A 20407-nucleotide genomic window follows, 5' to 3' on the forward strand; every position below is an offset into this window, starting at 1 on the left:
AGGAGGCCACAACAAAAGTCATGGAGGGGAGACTGAAATGAAGTCAGCTTTGCCTGTAAGTAATGACTTAGGTCCTTCATCCTTCATCCTTGGCATCCTTCGCATCTGGGGACAACGTTTACCAACCTACCTGCCTCCTCTATGCACCTTAAAGCTAAGGACACTCCACTCGCTCACAAGAACACACAATCAAAATTTTGGCCTTCAGAAAAATTGATCCACTCAAGTGCAAAGGAAACATACAGCAATTTCCTAATTGATTAAAAATTAATAAAGTCCTGTGCTATGATTCTGCAGAGGATTTTGAGAGCCCACAGGGCTTGTAGTTCCACCTGAGAGTGTGCTGGTACCTTCTGCCTTGTGGAACACTTTCCACCCTATGCCTCCTTGGATGGAGTCTCGGGTGGATTACCTCACCCTCTTGCTGTGACAGGATTCTCAAGGACAGTGTTATGAGGGAGGGACTAGGGAAGTAGATGGGAAAAAACAACCTGGATCCGTAGTCTTGGTACAAAGCTCTCTCTGCAGTGGACACAAAACCTAAAACCTAAAACGCTTGCTGCCACCTAATGGGAGATATGCACTTTCCTGATCAGATGGTTCTCACACTCGGGCACTTCACTGTTTGTGTCACTTATTATTACACATTCTAAAAGCTGGCATTTCTCCACTTAAGAGGTTTATATTTGAAAAATAACTGGAAAAAAAACCCCTAAATATTTATATCTTAGTTGATAGTGAAAATACTGAAAAAAAATTTTTTACATGGTAGTCTGTTGTTTTTCTGTATGAGCTTACCCCCAAGGACCAAGCTTTAGCTGACGACATCCTCCACTTGGGAGACAGACACAAAAAATTAGTTTTTGCTGTTGCTTCTCCCTATAGACGCTTTTTTTAAAAGATAGAATTTAGTTAGGGGCGCCTGGGTGACTCAGTTGGTTAAGCGGCCAACTTTGGCTCAGGTCATGATCTTGCAGTTTACGAGTTCAAGCCCCACGTCGGGCTCTGTGTTGACAGTTCAGAGCCTTGAGACTGCTTCAGATTCTGTGTGTCCCTCTCTCTTCTCCTCCCCTGCTCATGCTCTCTCTCTCTCTCTCTCCCTCAAATTAAAAAAAAAAAAGAATTTAGTTATTTTTGATTTACCTATGATTTCTTTCTGAGTTTATGAGCTATGGGTGATGGCCTGTGGGTAGGTTGTCTGCCAAAAATCTAAATTATGTTGCATCTTTACCCAAGAGACATGATGAGAATACACATCCTTTATATGATATGAATGTTCATTGTGGTAACATGCATAATTGCTCAAAACTGGAAACAATCCAAATGTCTATCAACAGGTGAACAGATATACCAATAGTATATTTATGCAATGGATTATTGGTAGTAATAAAAGGACCAACTTCCAACACATGCATCAAATGGATGAATCTAAAAATTATTTTGAGTGAAAAAAAGACAGACACAAGAGTACATTGTATTTATAATTCTACTTATATGGAAGTTAAAACCAACCTAAGGGTTAGAAATCAGCGCAGGGCTTGCCTGGAGGAGGGGCAGGAGGATAAGGGAAAGGGCCCCAAAGAGATTTCTGGGGTGATGGAAATTTTCTCTGTTTTGACTAACTTGTGGTTATGTGGGTAAAAACATATGTTAGAACCAATTGAATTATACACCTAAAACACATGTATGTATTGTTTGTAAATCTACTTCAGTAAAAAAACATAAAAATATTTTGATTCCTTAAAAAAATGTGATTCTTTGCAGTACCTGGGTGGCTCAGTTGGTTAAGCGTCTGACTTCAGCTCAGGTCATGATCTCACGGCTCACGGGTTCAAGCCCTGCATCAGGCTCTGTGCTGACAGCTCAGAGCCTAGAGCCTGCTTCAGATTCTGTGTCTCCCTCACTCTCTGCCCTTCCCCCGCTCACTCGCTCTTGCACAAGCATGCTTTCTCTCTCTCTCAAAAATAAACGTTAAAAAATATATTAAAAAAAACGAAATGTAATTCTTCTCTTCAGAGTGATTTAAGGGGCTATGGCTACTCTGAACCAAGAGCCCACTGCTACAATAATGGGAAAAAAGAAGACCATGTTTACTGAAATTCAGAAAAAGAGTGAGATAAGCTACAATAATACCATTGTGACCAAGAAAAAACTATTAATCTGCAACATAAAGATGAAGAAATCCAAGCAAACAGGCTAACAGGAGAGGAAATTTTGGAGGTACTGAAATTCAAGCAAAGAAACAACCATCTAACGTGTGTTCTAGAAGGCTGGAAACACAGAAAATGGGGAGAAAATAATGTAAAACATAACAGAAGACAGTGTGCAGAAACTGGAGGGAAAAAAAAAGTCCTTGGATAGAAGGAACTTGCGGAGCAATGGCCAAAATGAATGCAGTAAAGGGCAGATCCTCATGATGGTTCAGAACTCTAGCAGTAAATTCAAAATCAATTAAAAATACCAAAGTTGAGGGGCGCCTGGGGGGCTCAGTCGGTTAAGCACCCTACTTCGGCTCAGGTCATGATCTCACGGTCTGTGAGTTCGAGCCCTGCATCGGGCTCTGTGCTGACAGCTCAGAGCCTGGAGCCTGCTTCGGATTCTGTGTCTCCCTCTCTCTCTCTCTCTCTCTCTCTCTCTCTCTCTCTGCTCCTCCCCCGTTCATGCTCTGTCTCTCTCTGTCTCAAAAAAATAAAATAAACGTTTAAAAAAAAATTTTTTTTTTAAATGCCAAAGTTGAAAAAATTTGCACAGTGAACAAACAAACGAACGAAACCACTTACACATAAAGGAATGAGATTCAGGTAACCAAAATAAGAAAAGAAAAGAAAAACAATAATATAAGAGTGCAACATTCAATGAGCAATAAGAGGAATTCTGCCATAAAGGTTTTCCCTGACAGCTAAGGTCTTCTGTTAATAAGGTGACTCATTTTACACATATTCCAATCAGGAACATCAACATGGTATTCAGAGTCTGCTGGATTAAATCCGTACGCTACAGTGGCAGCATAAAAGGAAAAAGTTAAAAGTTCATGCTAACGCTGGCATTGCGTTGTACACAGTGGTACCAACCTTGGCCTACCCACCATTGGTTCCTTGTTTTGTGACTAAAACAAACTCCCACTTGTTTAAATCAAAGTTCTTTAGATTTTCTTTTCCATGAAGCAAACGCAGATGTAACTGACATTTTTTAAACAGATGGTATGATGATTGTATTTTGCAGTAAATTATGAATCAATACCAAGTGTAGCCATTTGATTTCACTCACTTAAGACATTGGAAATATACTAGATGAACTGCTTTGTTTTTCGACTAGACTAACACCTCAAATGACTAATTCATTTATGTGGACTGCACATTTTATCTATATAAGGAGTGGTTTGTAGAGTAGGTTTGTTGATGGAAGACTGAGTTGTAAGACTTTTGTCAATGCCCAAATTCAGTGGCATTTGCAGTTCAGAGTCAAGGGTCCACCACATATAATACATAAAAAGACTATTTCTTTACTTAATGTAGCTTGTTGCAAAATAAACACTTTGGATATTAATGAAATCATAATATATTATATGAACTCTGTTTTAAAGGTTTATTTAGGTATAACCTACAATTAACTGCCAATATTTAAAGAGTAAAAGCATGCATTTTGATGTCGTTTTGAGAAATATTTAGACCAGTGAAACCATCACCATAGTCAATACAGTGAACAAAAGGATCACCCCAAAAACTTTCTTATACCCCTGTCAAACCTTCCTTCCCTCCTTTCCTCACCTATCCCCAGGTCTCTAGGCAATCACAATCTCCTTTCCCTCACTATAGGTTAGTTTGCATTTTCCATGATTTACAGAAGTTGAATCTTTTTGGTCTGGCCTTTTTCACATGGCATAATTATTCTGAGATCCATCCATGTTGTACATATTAATAGTTCATTGCTTTTTATTCCTGAGTAATATTCCATTGTATGGATATACGAGAATTTGTTCATCCACCTGTAGGTAAAAATGGTCGTTCCCTGTTTGGGTCTATTATGTGAGAAACATTTGTAAGTAAGTCTTTGTGGTAATATATATTATGTATGAGTAAAATGGCTGGGTTTTAAGTAGGTATATGCGTAACAGTTGAAGGTTGCCAGGGGTGCCTGGAGGCTCAGTCAGTTAAGCTTCTGACTTCAGCTCAGGTCATGATCTCCCAGTTTATGGGTTTGAGCCCCACGTGGGGCTCTGTGCTGACAGCTCAGAGCCTGGAGCCTGCTTTGGATTCTGTGCCTCCCTCTCTCTCTCTGCTCCTCCCCCGCTCGTGCTCGCGCACGCGCGCGAGCGCTCTCTCTCTCTCTCAAAAATGAATAAACATTAAAATAAGTTTTTTTTCATATTTAAACAAAAAAGAAGTTGCCAAATTATTTTCCAAAGTGGATGGACCATCTTACACTACCACCAGCAGGGCAGCAGTGTCAACTGCTCTGCACCCTTAGCAGCAGATGAGAGGGTCAGTCCTGCATTCGGCAGGTTATGTAGAGACACCTCCTTGTGGCTGTATTTGCATTTCCATAATCACCAGTGATACTGAGTACCTTTCATGAGGTTAATTTGCCATCCCCATATTTTCTTTGGTGAAGCATCTGTTCAAATCTTTTTCCCATGTTAAAAGGTGAGAAAAGACCAAACAAACCTTTACCAATGGAAAGCTCGGGGTATGTTCTTGAAAGAGAAAGTTGATTTGTTTTCAAAAGTAAAGGATTTGTGTAGTTAAGTTAAGGGAATCAAAGGTCAAATACCAGCAGGGAGCAGACTGGGGATAATTTTTAATATCAAAAGAAATCTTGTGTTATTTCTGTAAACAACCGGGGTTATATTCTGGGATTAAATGGGAAAGTTAAGTCAGATGATCCAAACTCTCTTTCCTAAAACCTAATAGAGTGAACAAAACATAACTAAAAAATAGGAAAAAAGATTCCCAGCAACATTCATATGAGGGGTGATTGGACAGAGATGTTCCAGGAATAACACAAATTCCTTTCTACAGTCCAACTCCCTCTCCTTCAAAACTGCACTAATGAAGAAAGCAAATGGAGAAAATTTTGAAAAAGACAACTGCCATCATGTCCAAATTAGGAGAGAGGACAACCAAAGGTGTGAGTAACCACAGGTGAGCTCAATACATGCACATTCAAACAAAGACTCCCCTGCACCATCTCAGCAGGGAGGAGGGAACCTATTGGGATTCCCCATTCTGCCTTTTGCTAATCTGGGAGGAAGCCAGGACAGGGAACATGAGCATGGAAAAACAAAAAAGAAAACACTACACAACCTCCACCAAAGGAGAGAAAAGACTGCTTGAAGGAGTGTACATAGAAACGTGTGAGAAAAGGCTCTGGGCTGAACCGTGAATAAAGTAAACTTTCTGGTTGTAAATGGATATAACCTTGACCCTTCTTGTGAGGCTTGCCTGACTTTTCCCTCCTCTGGGTCAGCTGGGAGAAGAAGTGGGGATGGGTAAAAGTAGGGAGAGGGAGAAGAGAAAAAGGCACTGGATACCTGGGGTTATATGTATGGTCAGAAGAAAGGTGCCTGGTATTCACCCTGCACTGGGGAAACAGTAGAAAACCTGAGGACACCTGCTTCTCCTCCAACAGATGGACCTATGACTCGATGGAACTAGCACTTATGAGAATTTTTTTAAATAAAAGAAAAAACAAAGAAACTAAATCTGCCCCAGAAACGGCCTACCGTCATTGGTTTTCTGGGTATTTATCTGTTTTTATAGAGCATGCAATTATTTGTGAGCTTAACTATTAAACTTGGGTTTGTTTACTGCTGAATGTTTTCCTATAAATTGATTAAAGGTAGATAGGTATGTTGACAGCTGTGGCTGTCCAGTCATCTTAATTATGGTGCACTGTTTTGAAGTTTTGCCTGATTGTCTTGGGGGAAAAAAATGGCCTCTTCATTCATCCCTACTCCCAACTTTCCTGCTATAACTTACCAAGGAATCACTTGTTTTCATAACTCCTGGCAGCTCTTTTTCCTCCTGGGGACCATCCAACTGAGCAGTATGATTGTCACAGGTATCACCTGGCTAATAAGAGAAACAAAAGCCATTTTTATTCAGGCATATCTGTCCCAACATGACTGCTTATTCAATTATTCATTACACAAACTCTATAAATGGATAGCCATGTGGTGATATACAGAGTTAATGACTGACCTGTGCAATGTCAAGGGCATTTGCCAATTCATCCACAATTATACTGATCCTCATAAATACTGTGTACTATAGCAGAAGTTGGTCTCAAGAGCAGACACTGTTAATTAATTACCTGCCAAAATCCACTTTTATTTCCTTCTTAACTTACGAATATCATGATCTGTTCCAAGATGCTACATCTAAACTAAAAAGACTAAAGTGTGATCATGTGATGGTTATGACCAATGAGATACAAGTAAAATCCTACTTGGTAGAGCATCCAGGAAGGCTAGTATTTTCTTGTTTAAGTGGATAGAATCTGCTGGCTGATGCTTCTTCCAGAACAGGGACATGATCCCTGTGATGCCCAGGCATTAAATATAAGCCTATAAGCATTAAATATAAGCCCACATGCTGCGTGGAGCAGAATGGAAAGATGAAAAAGTCGGCAGATTCAGGCTAGGGACACCAGCCACACCAGCCTCAGACTTCTTATTTTATAAGGACAATAATCTCTAATTGTCTAAGTCATGCAGCTTACTGATAAAACTATGCTACTTTAAAATCAGACTTTATGACTTTTGGTAATGACTTATAAATCAGCAAAAGTAGTCAGGTTTTTTTTTTCAATTAAGACACTAGAAATATAGTAGATTGATGGTCTCACAAATACATGTGACTGAACCAAACATTTCATTCCCATTCACTGAATATTGTAAAGCTCTGATTTTCATTATGCAGCAAGTATATTTGGAGACTATTCCAACTGTGATCGATGGCATTATAGGCTTTGTGCATATGCTCTAAGATTTGTAGCTGCACTTGTGATATAATGGCATTCCCCCAAATAAGATGCAATTATTCTATTCTATGATTGAAGCAACACTGTGCCAAATTAAACACACTGGATAATAGTGAAATCATAAACTTCTACATGAAACTTCAGAAACTGTTATTTTTCATCTTGCTTTTCCATATTTTCTCATTTTCCCCCAAAGTGTACACATTATATTCATAAGAAAAACATACATCTGTTTTGAAGTGAAAACAATGCTAATGAGGCAATACAAGAAGCCAGGTCAGGACAGAGGACTGAGGGCACACCAGTCCCAATCACTCAGAATTAGAGAACGGGATTGTAAGACCAGCTCCAAATGGCACTGGAAACCAACAAGGTGTACTAATAACAGGTGAGAAATTGTTAGAAATTCCTGGGGAATAAAACTAAATAACGTATTTCATAATTGCACAGATTTTAGCCTAAGAACAGCATAAAACAACACTGCTGGCAAGGAAAAGATAAATCTACAAAAAGCAAACAGACAATCAAGTAACCTCAGTGTGAAAATTAGAAAGGGTAGGATGGGGCCCTAGCAATAACAGCTGCAATAATTTATCGTAAAATGTTTTGTCAATGGAGAGGCCAGACAGACCTCCCAAAACCTCCCTTTACACTGAACAGCAGGCAGCAGCTAAAAGCACTCTGGGTCCAGTGAACCACCTGCCATGGGTAGTAGTCCGAGATCAGAACTAAAACAGACCTCAGTATCAGGTTAGTCTGGGCCACCATGAAAGACATGGAAGGGAGAATAATGGGAAAACATCAGTTTTGTCTTGGATAGCAAGAAATGAAATCATTTACCACTTCTCCCTTTGGTGTATGCTTGCATGTGTGTGTGTGTGTGTGTGTGTGTGTGTGCGTGTGCACACATGAGCATGCATACTCACCCATATATACAGTGAAACTAACTTCCATTCACACAACGTTCACATACCTTACTCACTTACACAGTACCCGAAATCAACCTTCTTATTCGATAAAGAGTCCTTTGGGAAAATATCTATATCATGGCAGAGAAATCATACAGCAATGACATATCCTAAGTAATTAATTAGTCAATCTAGTCCATTAATAAATATAAATCAATCACTAAGAACCATCAGGCACCAGAGAAAATCAATGTTAGGAAAAAGTCACTCGTGGAGAAAAAAAAAAAAACATTCTAAAAAGGTACAGTGATAAACATTCTGTGAAAAAGAATTGAGAAAAGGGAAAAGGCTTAAAATGAAGTAATTTCAGAAATATTTGAGAAAATATTGCAACCATAAGTCAGGAGTAACTATAAAAATAAAGGGAAGTGAGTGAAAAAGAAGGAGTTCTTGTCAATTAGCAGTATGACTACTGAATTAAAAAATCAATAGAGGCTAAATTATAACCACTCATGGCTAAAAGGAGAATCAGGGATTTACAAAATGACATAGACAAAATCTACTAGCATACAGAACAAACAGAAAAAAAAGACAAGGAAATATAACAGACAATTTAAGAAATATAGAAGTTTAATATAGAGGCAATAAAAGGAAGAATAGAGAAAATGGAAATGATGAAAAATTAAAGAAATTCTGGGAAGAGAATGGTCATAACTGAAAGAAAAGTAATGTTTTTCAGAAACAAAAAGCGGAGTGCTGACCATGATTAAAAAAAAAAAAAAAGATTTCATATCCTTATGGCAGTTCAAGTCTCCTGGGGGGCTCAATCAGTTGACAGGTCATGATCTCAGGATTCATGAGTCTGAGCCCCGCAAAGTGTTCTCTGCGGTCCGCACAGATCCTCTGTCCCCCTTCTTCTCTGCCCCCCCCCGCTTGTGCGCATACATGTACGTGCTCTCTCTCAAAAATAAAAACAAAACTTCAGAAAAAAGATAAATGCAAAAGGCTTCCAGAAATGCAAAAATGAAAGGATACAAAATAAGATGTAGAGAGAAATCAAACTTCTCAACATTAGCACTATATGAAAAAGCAAACATTAATATTTAAAAATTTCTGAAAAATTAATTTAGGGCCTAGCACTTTGATACTCACCAATTTAGGATTTAAGTTTTTATTTTTTTTAATTCTTTTTTTAATGTTTGTTTGTTTGTTTATTTTATAGTGAATATAACTTATTGTCAAATTGGTTTCCATATAACACCCAGTGCCCATTCCAACAGGTGCCCTCCTCAATGTAGGATTTAAGTTTTTAGGTATGAAAATTTAGAATCTGGAGAGATTTCTTGCCAGTCTCGCTCAAAGGATAAAAGGTACAATCTGCTAAGAAGCTGTAACATTTTGTAATATGTAGGATTATGCAAGTTAATATTTTTACTGTTCTCTGTAGTCATTCTGCTATGTTAGCCCTCACCATCCTCCTGGGAGAAAGAATGGTACTCCCTTTCTCATTCTATAAACTGCTCAGTAGTTCAGAGCAGGGCCTGGAATAAAACTTTAATGTCCTCTTCCGTCTTACTGCTAGATTTCTTCGATTGTTCGGCACCACAGTTGCCCCTTGATTCACCTTTAAAAGGTGATAAGACCTTCCAGGAATTGAAATAAAAAAAAAAATAGTGAAAAAAGGGAAAAGAAACAAAATAAGCCTAGACAATCACGGGAGTCCATGGTTAGGATGGTGTGTTAAGTGTGGCAAGTAAGACTTCAAATAAGCCTCTCTTACATGCTGCCTGGACATCTGGTAAAAGCAGAAGGGCCATAAATGGTCTAACTACAAGCCTCCGTCCCACTCTGCTCCCTTATATAAGGTGCCCTAGCAGAACAATGCTCCTTATCCAGGAGGCCAGACACAATTCCTGCTTATCCTTCAGTAGTGGCTTTCAGTTCCCCATCAGCCTGTGGAATTATTCAAACAAGCCAATCGCATCCTCCTATGGGAACCAAGGGGAGCCGTGCTCTCTTGATACTATACAGCCTGCTTGCTACAACCCTTGGTTATTCACTCTGTTCCCCAGTGCACCCCACATGTAGCTCTGTGTGGTGTCTGGTGTCCTCCTAACCCAAGCTGTGAGAACATGTGATAATAAATTGCTGTTGACCCTCTCTGTCCATTGTCAGGTGTCAAGCCACCCCTATAACCCTAGGGTGGGAATCCCTCCCTTACCTACAGGGTAAAGAGGAGGCAATTAAAAGAGAAGATAGAGTCAGCTAGGGTGAAACCTCATAGAAATCCATCATTTGAAAACACTAGTGTCTATTCTACCTGCCCCTCCTCTGGTGGTCTGAGGAGTCAGGGGCAGACAGAGGAATCACAACTCAGATCAAGTGTCCTGGTTGGAAGTAAGGTATGTAAGACTCCCTGTAATTCAGGAACAATCTAAAACCTGAGGACACTTGCTGCCAGCTCAACAGAAAAGTAAAGACTTCTGACTAAACGGAGTTAACACTTCTATGAGAAATATAATGAAATTGGAGGGAAAAACAATTAGAGACAAAATCTACAAAATGGGATTGCTCCCAGCTCCAGCTAACCACATTCCTCCTCCAGAACTTGACCTACCCTCAGGCAACAGAGGAGCAGCCAGAACATCAGGCCACATCCAAACCCTTAAGCAGCATTTGCAAGCGACAAAGGGCTAGCCTGTATTAGGACAATTTTTCGAGATCCAGACAGAATGTCCTACATAAAGTATGTATAAAATGAAAATAAACTGTACAGAAACTAAAGATCATCATCAGCATCATTATTCATCAGATCTAAAATGGTACAAGGGTCATTCTTAAAACAGCAAAAGAATCCCTCTTCCTCTACTAGGAAAGAAAAAAAAAGTAGAGCTAAAGAGAAGGAAACATGAGTCATACCAGAGGAAAGTCTCTCACCATAAATTTCTGCTGCCATGAGTCCAAGTGGAGGCAGATGTCAATAACTCCATGTCTTTCTACGTCTCCTACTCTGGGCACCTCACTTCAGTAAGAGGACCTAGGCCTTAGGCCAAATGGTACAGATGATGGCATGGCACTCATCTCTCTCTCTCTCTCACACACACACACACACACACACACACACACACACACACAGGCCTTCCACTGAGATCACTTCATTGGCAGTGATGAGCTCAGGTTAGCCCTTTTTGAAACTTTGTACTAAGATAGACAAGGTGGGCTCCAATGAAAGGTGTTTACCTCCTGTGCTAGATAGTGCACTTTCCCCACCTCCTGTTACACATTGAAGATGCTACGGTGCTGTCCCCCAACAAAATATCTATCTGTAGAAAATAACTGAAACGTCAAGTATTTCATATGTAGAGAACTAAATTAATATTGACAGATACATGGAGAGTAGCAGAAGGTCTTCCACTACATGTTCAGCAAAAAGAACCAAAGTTTAGCTGATGACCCCGCTGACATTTTGACTTCTGGCTGGGGCTGGAACTGCAGCTGTGGTTTTGTTACTCGAAGTGCAGACAGGCCACGGAGTTATTTGTGGATTTAGCTATTTAATTATTCATTCCTGAATTTAAGAGTCTTTGTTTCCTTCTTTGTGACAAGGCAAGTAGGCATTCTGCTCAAGTTCTCCCAACTGCCTTGAAATAATTACTTTTTCTAACCTTCTTACTTTCAAGTCCCCTTGCTTTATCTTACCAGTTGACCATTTCTGCAGGGAATTGCTGATATCACTTCTTCATCCAGGATCATTTCCAAAAGAGGAGTTGGGATACAACAAAAATCATCTGGCTATTGAGAAAAATGAAAGTGCATTTTTATTCAGGTATCTTCTCCCCAGTGTCATTGTGCATTCAGTCATGAGCTCTGCATGACATGTGTCCATTCACACAGACGTGTGGGGACATCCATAGATTTGCCTGCTGTGCACTGATCACTGCATGTAGCCATCCATCAGCCAACACTGAGAGCCCACTATATTCGGGGCACAATGACAGACACTCTGGTCTCTGTGGAGTATATTGTCAGCTGTTTACTCCAAATCCAGTCACCTGCCTTCTTTAACAGGATCCTGATTTTTTTTTTCTTTTTCAGGGACTTTTGTGTCCAACTAAAAAAGGTCAATTTCTTAGGCTCTTTTGAAGCTAAGGATGATCATAAAACATTTCTGGGCAATGAAAGGTAATTGGAATTCTACAGAGTAAGATTTCCAGGACACTAAGGTCGGGGAGACAGAGTAAGATGGTACAAGTTCCAGGACCATGGATATAGCGCTAGAAGTAGCCTGGCCAACTTGTAAGCAAAAGAATGAAGGTTGCATATGAATGACAAAATAGAAAGACAGGAGGAAGATGGATCCATGCTACTGCAAAGGAACACCTACCTTACCTTCTTAAAGAGAGAAAAATACACCTGTATTTGTACAACTCATGATTTCTTGGGTTTTCTGTTACATGTAGTAAAATGTATTTACAGGTGATATAATCAAGTTTTTAAAAACAGGGTGCATGACTATATTTACACAATTATGTCAGTCCCACCTCTGACTAGTTGTTTATCAATTATGAAATTGGAAATAAATTAGGCTGACTATTTTACTCAATTAAATGTGTTACTGAAAGGAACGTTTGATTCATGTCTTCTAAATATTAGAAACAAATGTATTTGGGTCCCAGAATTCTGCTCATGATGAACAGTACTGCAGATCCTGTCACATATATCCAGAGGCTGATTTAGTATTTGTGATTTAGTGCATAATAGCTCTACTAACACAGGGGTTAAATATTTTATTCCTTTACAGTTAGAATTCCACTGAAAACTTTATTTATTGGATATTTAATTAAATCATAAAATTTTATTTGGGCCCATAGAAACAGTCATTTTTCACCTTGCTTGTTCATATGTCCTAAGTTTCCAGTAAAGATTATGTACTATTTTTATAATAAGGAAAAACACATTTTTTGGAAGGAACAAATATTACTGAAGAATCAGCACAGAACTGGGTCAAGAGAGCAAAATGAACATACTGCTTTCTCCTCCCCCCACAAATCACTCAAAGTGTCAAAAGAGATACCTTTTTCAAAGAGGAGATCTAGAAACCACTAAACATTTCCATTAGCAGAACAGAAATTGTTGGATGTTCCTGGAAGATAAAAAGCAAGCAAGAATGGCTTGATAAGGGTAGAGGGAAACCTCGGCCTGAAAAATGTTACAAGAGAAAAACATATAGAAGATAAACGCTCATCTAGAAAAAAACCACATAATCAACATTGAGAATAAAGAGAGCAGTAAGGCATCCCCAATTCAGAGGCCAATGGCCAAAGTGACCGAAGAATGTTTTTCTGAACAAAGCAGCCAGGAGAGCTTCCCTCCCTCTAACACTGAACAGCGGGCAGCAGCTAAATGCAATTCCAGGATAAAACCCAACAGTGTCCTCTTGTTGACAACATGACCACTTGCTTTGGCGGGGCGGGGCGGGGGGGGTGTGTCCTGGTATAGTGGTCCTGGACAGAAAGTTAAATTGCCCTTCACTGGGGCCTTCTGAAAGAACACAGGAGTTTAAAAAGGCAAGTTAAGCTTGCCTGAAAAGCAAAAAAAAAAAAAAAAAAAAAAAAAAAAAAAAAGTAATTCTTTAAGATTATCATTACTTTTGCATTGATACTATATTTGTGTGTCTTTGAAGTGAAGTGTGACAGCTGACTGACACATTTCACCACTCACACAGGTCCAGACTGCTATCCACCAGGAGAGTTTTAGGGAGAAAATGAGTCTACGTAACTGCATAGGAAATATACAGTCATTACTTATACTCATCAATCAATCAATCAATCAATCAATCAACCTAGCCCTGCATTAATAGGAATTAACACCCAAATATCCAAAATCAACTGAACAATAGTAATGTAATGATGCCAAAAGTAAGCAGATGACCCTGAAGAAAACAGTAATTCAAGGAAAAGAAGACCACCTTGGAATTTAAGGTTTAGGGCTATTGCAGCCAAGAAACAAGAACAGATCACTAAAATAAAGAGGAAGTCAGGGGAAAGGAGATGCCTCAGCAAATTAACAATACGGCTGTTAATTTTTTTTTAATTAATGAAAGGCAGAAGTATTGATACCACCATGAATATACGATGGTATTATGGTATTACAGTAAGTTACGGATATAAAAAAATGAAGTGGAAAGGACAGCCACAGATACACACAAACCAAGCCCGGAATAACAAGAGAACATTTAAGAGATACTGAGGTTCAATCCAAACAATGCAACAATTATCTAACGGGAGTTCCAGAAAGAGATAAGTGACAGAAGGAAGGGAATAAATACTGGTTTTAAATGTTAGAAGGCAATATGCAGAACCTGAAGAATGAATGAGCTCTCATATTGAAAGAGCTCTTTTAGCGGTGACTAGGATGAATGTTTTCAAAAGGTAAAACTGGTGAAATTGCAAGGTTCCAACAATAAACATAAAGTTCAAAAAACTTCCACATTTGTATATAAAGGAACTCATTCCTCATTGGTGGAGATACTGTGCTTCCCATAGACCAACAGTACATGAGAGAAGATAATGAACGAGTAGCTCCAAAATTCTGGAGGCAAATTATTCTGAGCATGGGATTCAGTGTGCAAAATACATTAAGAAAAGAGGAGTGTAATCTACATATCTATCTTTTAAGTTACTGAATTTATATCTTCACTAGGTAAGTACACGGGGTCAGATTCACATGCCTAAGATTAATGCAAAATTACCTTATGACACTTATGATGTTAAATCTTCGTTAAGAAAATGAAATGGAAACTTTAGGTGATTTTCTATTAATGTACGTAAATGATGACAAAGAAAGAAACAGCGTAGGAGAGGATATGTGGTGGTGGGGGGGAGACAGAGAGAGAGAGAGGCCTAATAGAGACAGGGGAAGTGAAGGAGGGGGAGACATTGAGAGAGACAGACCAGGGCTGACAGATACTTTGGGCAAGAGAAGGAGGGAGGGATGAATTGGTATTTATGCTGTCAAATTCAGATAGGAAATTTTAAAAGTTTAGGTACTTTTCTAAGAAACTTCCAAGTCTACTTGCAGAAGCAGATGCTGATTTTTTTTTTTTTTTTTTAGGAAGAAAGTCTGTGAAGATGTTTATTAGGCCTGATAGACCTGTAAACTTACCATATTTTTTTAAAACGCTAGATTTATGTATTTTTTATGAAGAACAATCTGAATTTTGTAATGCCAGGCTTTCACTGACTTCCAGGTGCTGCGCTTCTATGGACAGCACAAAGACCTCTACTCCCTAGAATATATGGATTTCTTTTCAACCACTCTCCCTGTTGCACACCCATTCTCTATTCACTTCAGAACTGGGGCTTCAGCAGCAAGACTGGAAGGGAGAAGAGGAAGGTGGGCAGGGGGAAGAGCCCCGGGGGAGCATTCCCTTTATTTACCACAAATATGGTCCTTTCTCTGCCTTTGCTGGAGTTAAACACCAGTTTCCTGCACCTGCATGTTATGGAGAAGTAACAGATCTTTCGTTTCTTTTTGTACTTAAAGCCCCAATGAGTAAGTGCCCACTTTATACTTCCCTTTAGGGTCTGTGGGAAGACCACTGTTTCTATGCATCTACGAGTCCAAAGTTTTTGGAAACCTAAAGACACACTGAATGCATTTTCTTCAGTACCTGCAGGATTCGGAGAAGCTATAGATAGTTAACTGTTTTGCAATTTGCTAGGGAAGAGCAAAAATCTTAGCCTGAAGTAGTTGGAAATAGAAATAAGAAAGGAAGCATATAGGTCAAGTTGTTAGGATTCTCTGAAGACGATCTGGGACATACATGTGAAATGACTCAGGGAATTTAAATCAGCAGGGTAAACCTTTTCTTTCATAGGCACCTTGGCCAGGACTCACATGGCTGAAGCCCTTGCTTCAAGTTGTGGGTGTTACCTTGACTCAACTACAGCTACAGAAAATCTCACTTCCAAAAAGGTACGGGTTTCAGCTAGATTGAAAGTTCGATCAGCACAGAACTCAAAATGCACTGCCTCAGGTATATAATTATGTACAACAGAAGATTCTAGAACTGTACTGCTCAGTACATTAGCTGCAAGCCATATGTGATGATTTAGATTTAAATTAATTAAGATTAAACAAAATTAAAATTTCAGTTCCTTACACTAGCTACACATTGGACACACTCTAGCTACCCATATTGGACAGCACAGAATTAGATCATTTATTTCCATCACTAGAAAGTTCTCAAGGACACTGCTATTCTGGGGCATAATTAACACAAACGCAAAGGTTAACCTGGAAATGTGAGCTACCCTGGCAACTACCCAGTGTGATGAATATATCTAAGAGAAGACTGGACTTACAGATAACCTAAAATAACTCAAAGTGGAGGGTGCCTTCAACCAAGCCTCCTACCCAAATATCCTTGAAGTTTTAATTTATGTCATTATTGATATTACAATTAAACAGATAAGAAATGTAAATCAGAGTGATTAACTAACTTGCCCCAGGCAACTCTCTGTAACTGCAGAAGAATATCCAGTTTCTTTTTTCTATAGACTAATTATCCCCAAAATTTGAGAATCCTATTTGCATAGAGCCTAATATAGGATCTTGCACAGAGAATGTATCCGGTAAGTATTTGTTGCATCAATAATGCAGTTATTGATTTCAGTGATGCAATGAGTGAATGAATAAATGAGTGGTAAGGCAGAGCTAGCAGCAAAACCGTCCTAGCAAGAGGAGAACATGACTAACACCATCAGAAGTAAAATCTGTGGCCATGGAATTGCTAAGGGTAAGCTGGAATTTCAACTAGCCATTTCTCAGAAAACATGTGATGCTTTCCTTATGGTTTTTTGAATCACTCTCTTGTCCACTTAATTAATGTTGGCATCTTTCACTTTTTAACATTTTAATTTGAACATAAAGGCTACCCTACCCACTCTCCCACTCCAACCTCCATTTAAAATTAACTACCCGAACTTGCTTAGAATACTTTGGGCCCACTTCTCTGGGGCTCCTTTGCCTGTCCACAGAATTTCCATTCAGTGTTAGATTTAAGTAAAGGCTCTGTGTATCCCATCCATAAAGATTTGCTCCATTACCAAGTAAGATATTCTCCAACTCAACCAAGAAGGAATAAAAAAGTGTTGAGGGAGGCTGCTGTAGGAGAAGGAATGATCGCTTAAGTTTCAAAGTTGTAAAATTTGCACTCTTCTGTCTGCTTTAGTTTTCTCTAAAAGAGAATGGCCAACTTTTTCTAATATTTTTTTCACGTTCTCCCCATCGCCCCTAAATCAAAGCAAAACTTTTGAGCCAAGTTCATTACTTACAGGAGATTCGCTGACTCCAAAGATGTCTCTGACATCCCTAACAGATTGCTTGTTCTTTTTTCTCATGGTTTGAGTGTAAGTATTGTATCTCTTTTTCACTGCAGCTGCTTGGGTTCGAGTCAGCGTAGAGAGCAAGGCTTTGCCATCCTCTTCTTCATTACCCGAGATCAAGGTTGATAAACCCACATCTTGCAACCACTCTTCTTCGAGTTCTCCTTCTGTCAAATAACATTACCAAGGAAAGGTCAGAACATTCTCCATTTAATTAGATGGCATGTATATCTATAGGCCTGTGCATATCAGTGAATAAATAGTAAACACTATATTAAGACCAATCTTGGACCCTGAGGGCAAGTTAGGTGAAATAAATCAGACAGAGAAAGACAAACACCATATGATACCACTTCTATGTGAAATCTTTAAAACACACACACACACACACACACACACACACACACACACACAAGCTCACAGATACAGAGGTAGGTGAAATGAGTGAAGGGAGCAAAAGGTACAAACTTCCAGTTATAAAATAAGTAAGTCATGAGGATGTCATGTACAGCATGGTGACAATAACAGTTAATAATACTGTACTGCATATTTGAAAGTTGCTAAGACAGTAGATCTTAAACATTGTCATTGTAAGAAAAAAAATTCTGTAACTATGGTGATGGATATAAACAAGACTTATTGTAGTGATCACTCTGCAATGTATACAGATATCGAATCATTATGTTGTACACCTGAAACTAATGTTATATGTCGACTATACCTCAATTAAAAAAAAAACACCATCCTTTTTTCCAGGGTAATTGTGGGAAAGGCCTATAGGAATTAATGAAAAGTCTGTATGATATTTTTTAAGTAAGTCAAATTTTAAAGTATTTTCTGAGAGAGTAAGGTTAATTGGCATATTTAGTAAGGTAATTTTCCTTGCCAGAAAGTTAAATATAAGCCATATCTGGACTCCCAATTTCAAACAATGATAAAATATGAATACTTAAACTAAAACCATAATAGAATAAGAATGGCTTAATGGGGTAGGAAAAGGTTTTTCAATCACTCAAATGCTGGTTCAAATCCCAATGACACCATTTACTAGGCAAACAGCTTTGGAAAGTTTTTAGATATCTCTAGGCTTCTGTTTTGTTGGCAAAATGGAGGTAACAAGATGTACTAGGTGGCTATGATGATTGTTGTATCAATTTATTCATGATAGATGGCAAAGAATCTGGAACAGAGCATGAATTCAATAGACACTCATTCTCTTTTCTACATAGTCTGAACATTAGGTAAGTAATCTTTCCTTTTTTTCAGAAGTCAATTAAAAAGTTTAAAATTCATCATAATGAGGGTTAACTGATATTGAAAATTACATGTGCAGAAATAAAAAAAATTAAGAATAACAACATCATGGAACAGAAAATTCACTACAGATACATTTCCGGGAACTATGCTAACCAGGCATTACCTGAATGAGATTTGTTTAAAGAGCAGATCAAATTGATTTGCAAATAGCCTGTCAAATCATCAGTCTAAGAGGCTTGGACCCTGCTCACATTATTGTATCACATAAACAAAGCCTTCTAAATGCACTTTACAGGAACTTCTCTGCGAGGCAATTTTTTTTGTTGTTGTTATTTTTTGTGTGTGTGTGTGTGTGTGTGTGTGTCTGTATGTTTATTCATTTGCTTTATAAGTTATCCCTTTAACAGAAAATGCAAAGGTAAACATAAACTTAGCAGCTCTGATCCAAAATAATAAACATTTTAAATTAGTCAGTTATGACTTGGAAATTGTCTTTTACTTAGGCCACAGATAAGATTTTCATTTTTAAGACAAAATTTACAAATATAGTTCAATATGAAAGTTTTAGAATTTGGATTTTTTCCCTTCCAACTCTGTAAGCAGTAATGAAAGAGTAGATGGAAGGAGTTAGAATTAACAGACACTGGGGTGAAGATGATCTAAATCCTTGGACTCAGACTACAGAATCTGCAGAACATATATTTTCCACAGGAAAGAAATGTCTTCAAAATCAATATTACTCCTGTAACATTCATGAATTATGGAATCACAATCCTGTGCTCATTCCTCCAGTTACCAAATGTATAACTTTCACATAGAATAATCCTTTGAATTTCAGCTACATCTATTCAACTACCTACTCAACAGTTACTTGACTCTATCAGTCGCACACCACACTCAACAAGTTCAAACCTGAACACATATTCTTCGTTCCCAACTCTAGGCCTCTTTCAGTATTCCACATTTCAGTAAGTGAAACCCACCGTCCATCTAATTTAGCAAAGTAACTAACCTAGGACATGTTGTTGACATCTCCCTCCTTTACACACAAATCCAATATGTCACCAAGTCCTTTTTTTAAATATTTATTTATTTGTGAGAGAGAAAGCGCAAGCAGGGGAAGGGCAGAGAGAGGAGGGGGACAGAGTGGGTTCTGCTCTGGGCACAGAGAGCCCAATATGGGGCTTGAACTCACAAACCCTGACCCGAGCCAAAGTCGGATGCTCAACCAAATGAGCTACCCAGGCATCCCTATCATCAAGTCCTTTTGATATTAATTCCTTATTATTTCTCAAAAATTTCCACTTTTATTTGTCTTCTGCTCTGACCTTGGCCCAAACTACCATCACCTCTCACCTGAACTACTGCAGTTGCCTCCCAGTTTTTCTTCCCATTCTTGATTCACCCCTCCAATCCATGATCCATATTGTAACTAAATCAGACCTTTCCAAATGCAAATAGAAGCCCTTTCCTGAAAGGTCACAGTTCTTCCTTGCTCTTGGGATTAAGAATAAAACGCTTGGGCCGCCTGGGTGGCTCAGTCAGTTAAGCATCCGACACTTAATCTCAGCTCCTGTCTTGATCTCAGGGTTGTGGGTTGTGAGTTCAAGCCCTGTGCTGGGCTCCACACAGGGAGTGAAGCCTACCTTTAAAAAAATAAAAAAATAAGCAAAATAAATAAAATAAAATCCTTCACACGGAAGCTGTTGACCTTTCCGGCCACAGCGTGTACCATGCTCTCTTCATTCTCCCCTCACTGACAGTACTTGTCTATGTTTGGTTCCTCAAAAGCCCCAAAAAGCCCCATTATATATTTTGTTACAAGGCCTTTGGACATGCCAATCCTTCTATTTGGACTCCTAATAATTGTCC

The 20407-nt window shown here is 38.7% G+C and overlaps 1 protein-coding gene across 4 annotated transcripts in view; it reads right to left on the bottom strand.

Moving 5' to 3' along the window:
- ARHGAP28 (Rho GTPase activating protein 28) overlaps positions 1-20407 on the bottom strand; it is a 194188-nt gene that overhangs the window by 59495 nt on the left and 114286 nt on the right. For all 4 annotated transcript variants that reach the window (XM_043558327.1, XM_043558328.1, XM_043558329.1 and 1 more), the window contains exons 3-4: positions 17228-17445; positions 5979-6071 (exon numbers count right to left, since the gene is read on the bottom strand). In XM_043558327.1, the coding sequence (XP_043414262.1) occupies positions 5979-6071; positions 17228-17445 (311 nt within the window). The remainder of the gene's footprint in view (positions 1-5978; positions 6072-17227; positions 17446-20407) is intronic.

Source organism: Prionailurus bengalensis, chromosome D3 (genome assembly GCF_016509475.1).
Source record: "Prionailurus bengalensis isolate Pbe53 chromosome D3, Fcat_Pben_1.1_paternal_pri, whole genome shotgun sequence".
Lineage (NCBI taxonomy): Eukaryota > Metazoa > Chordata > Mammalia > Carnivora > Felidae > Prionailurus > Prionailurus bengalensis.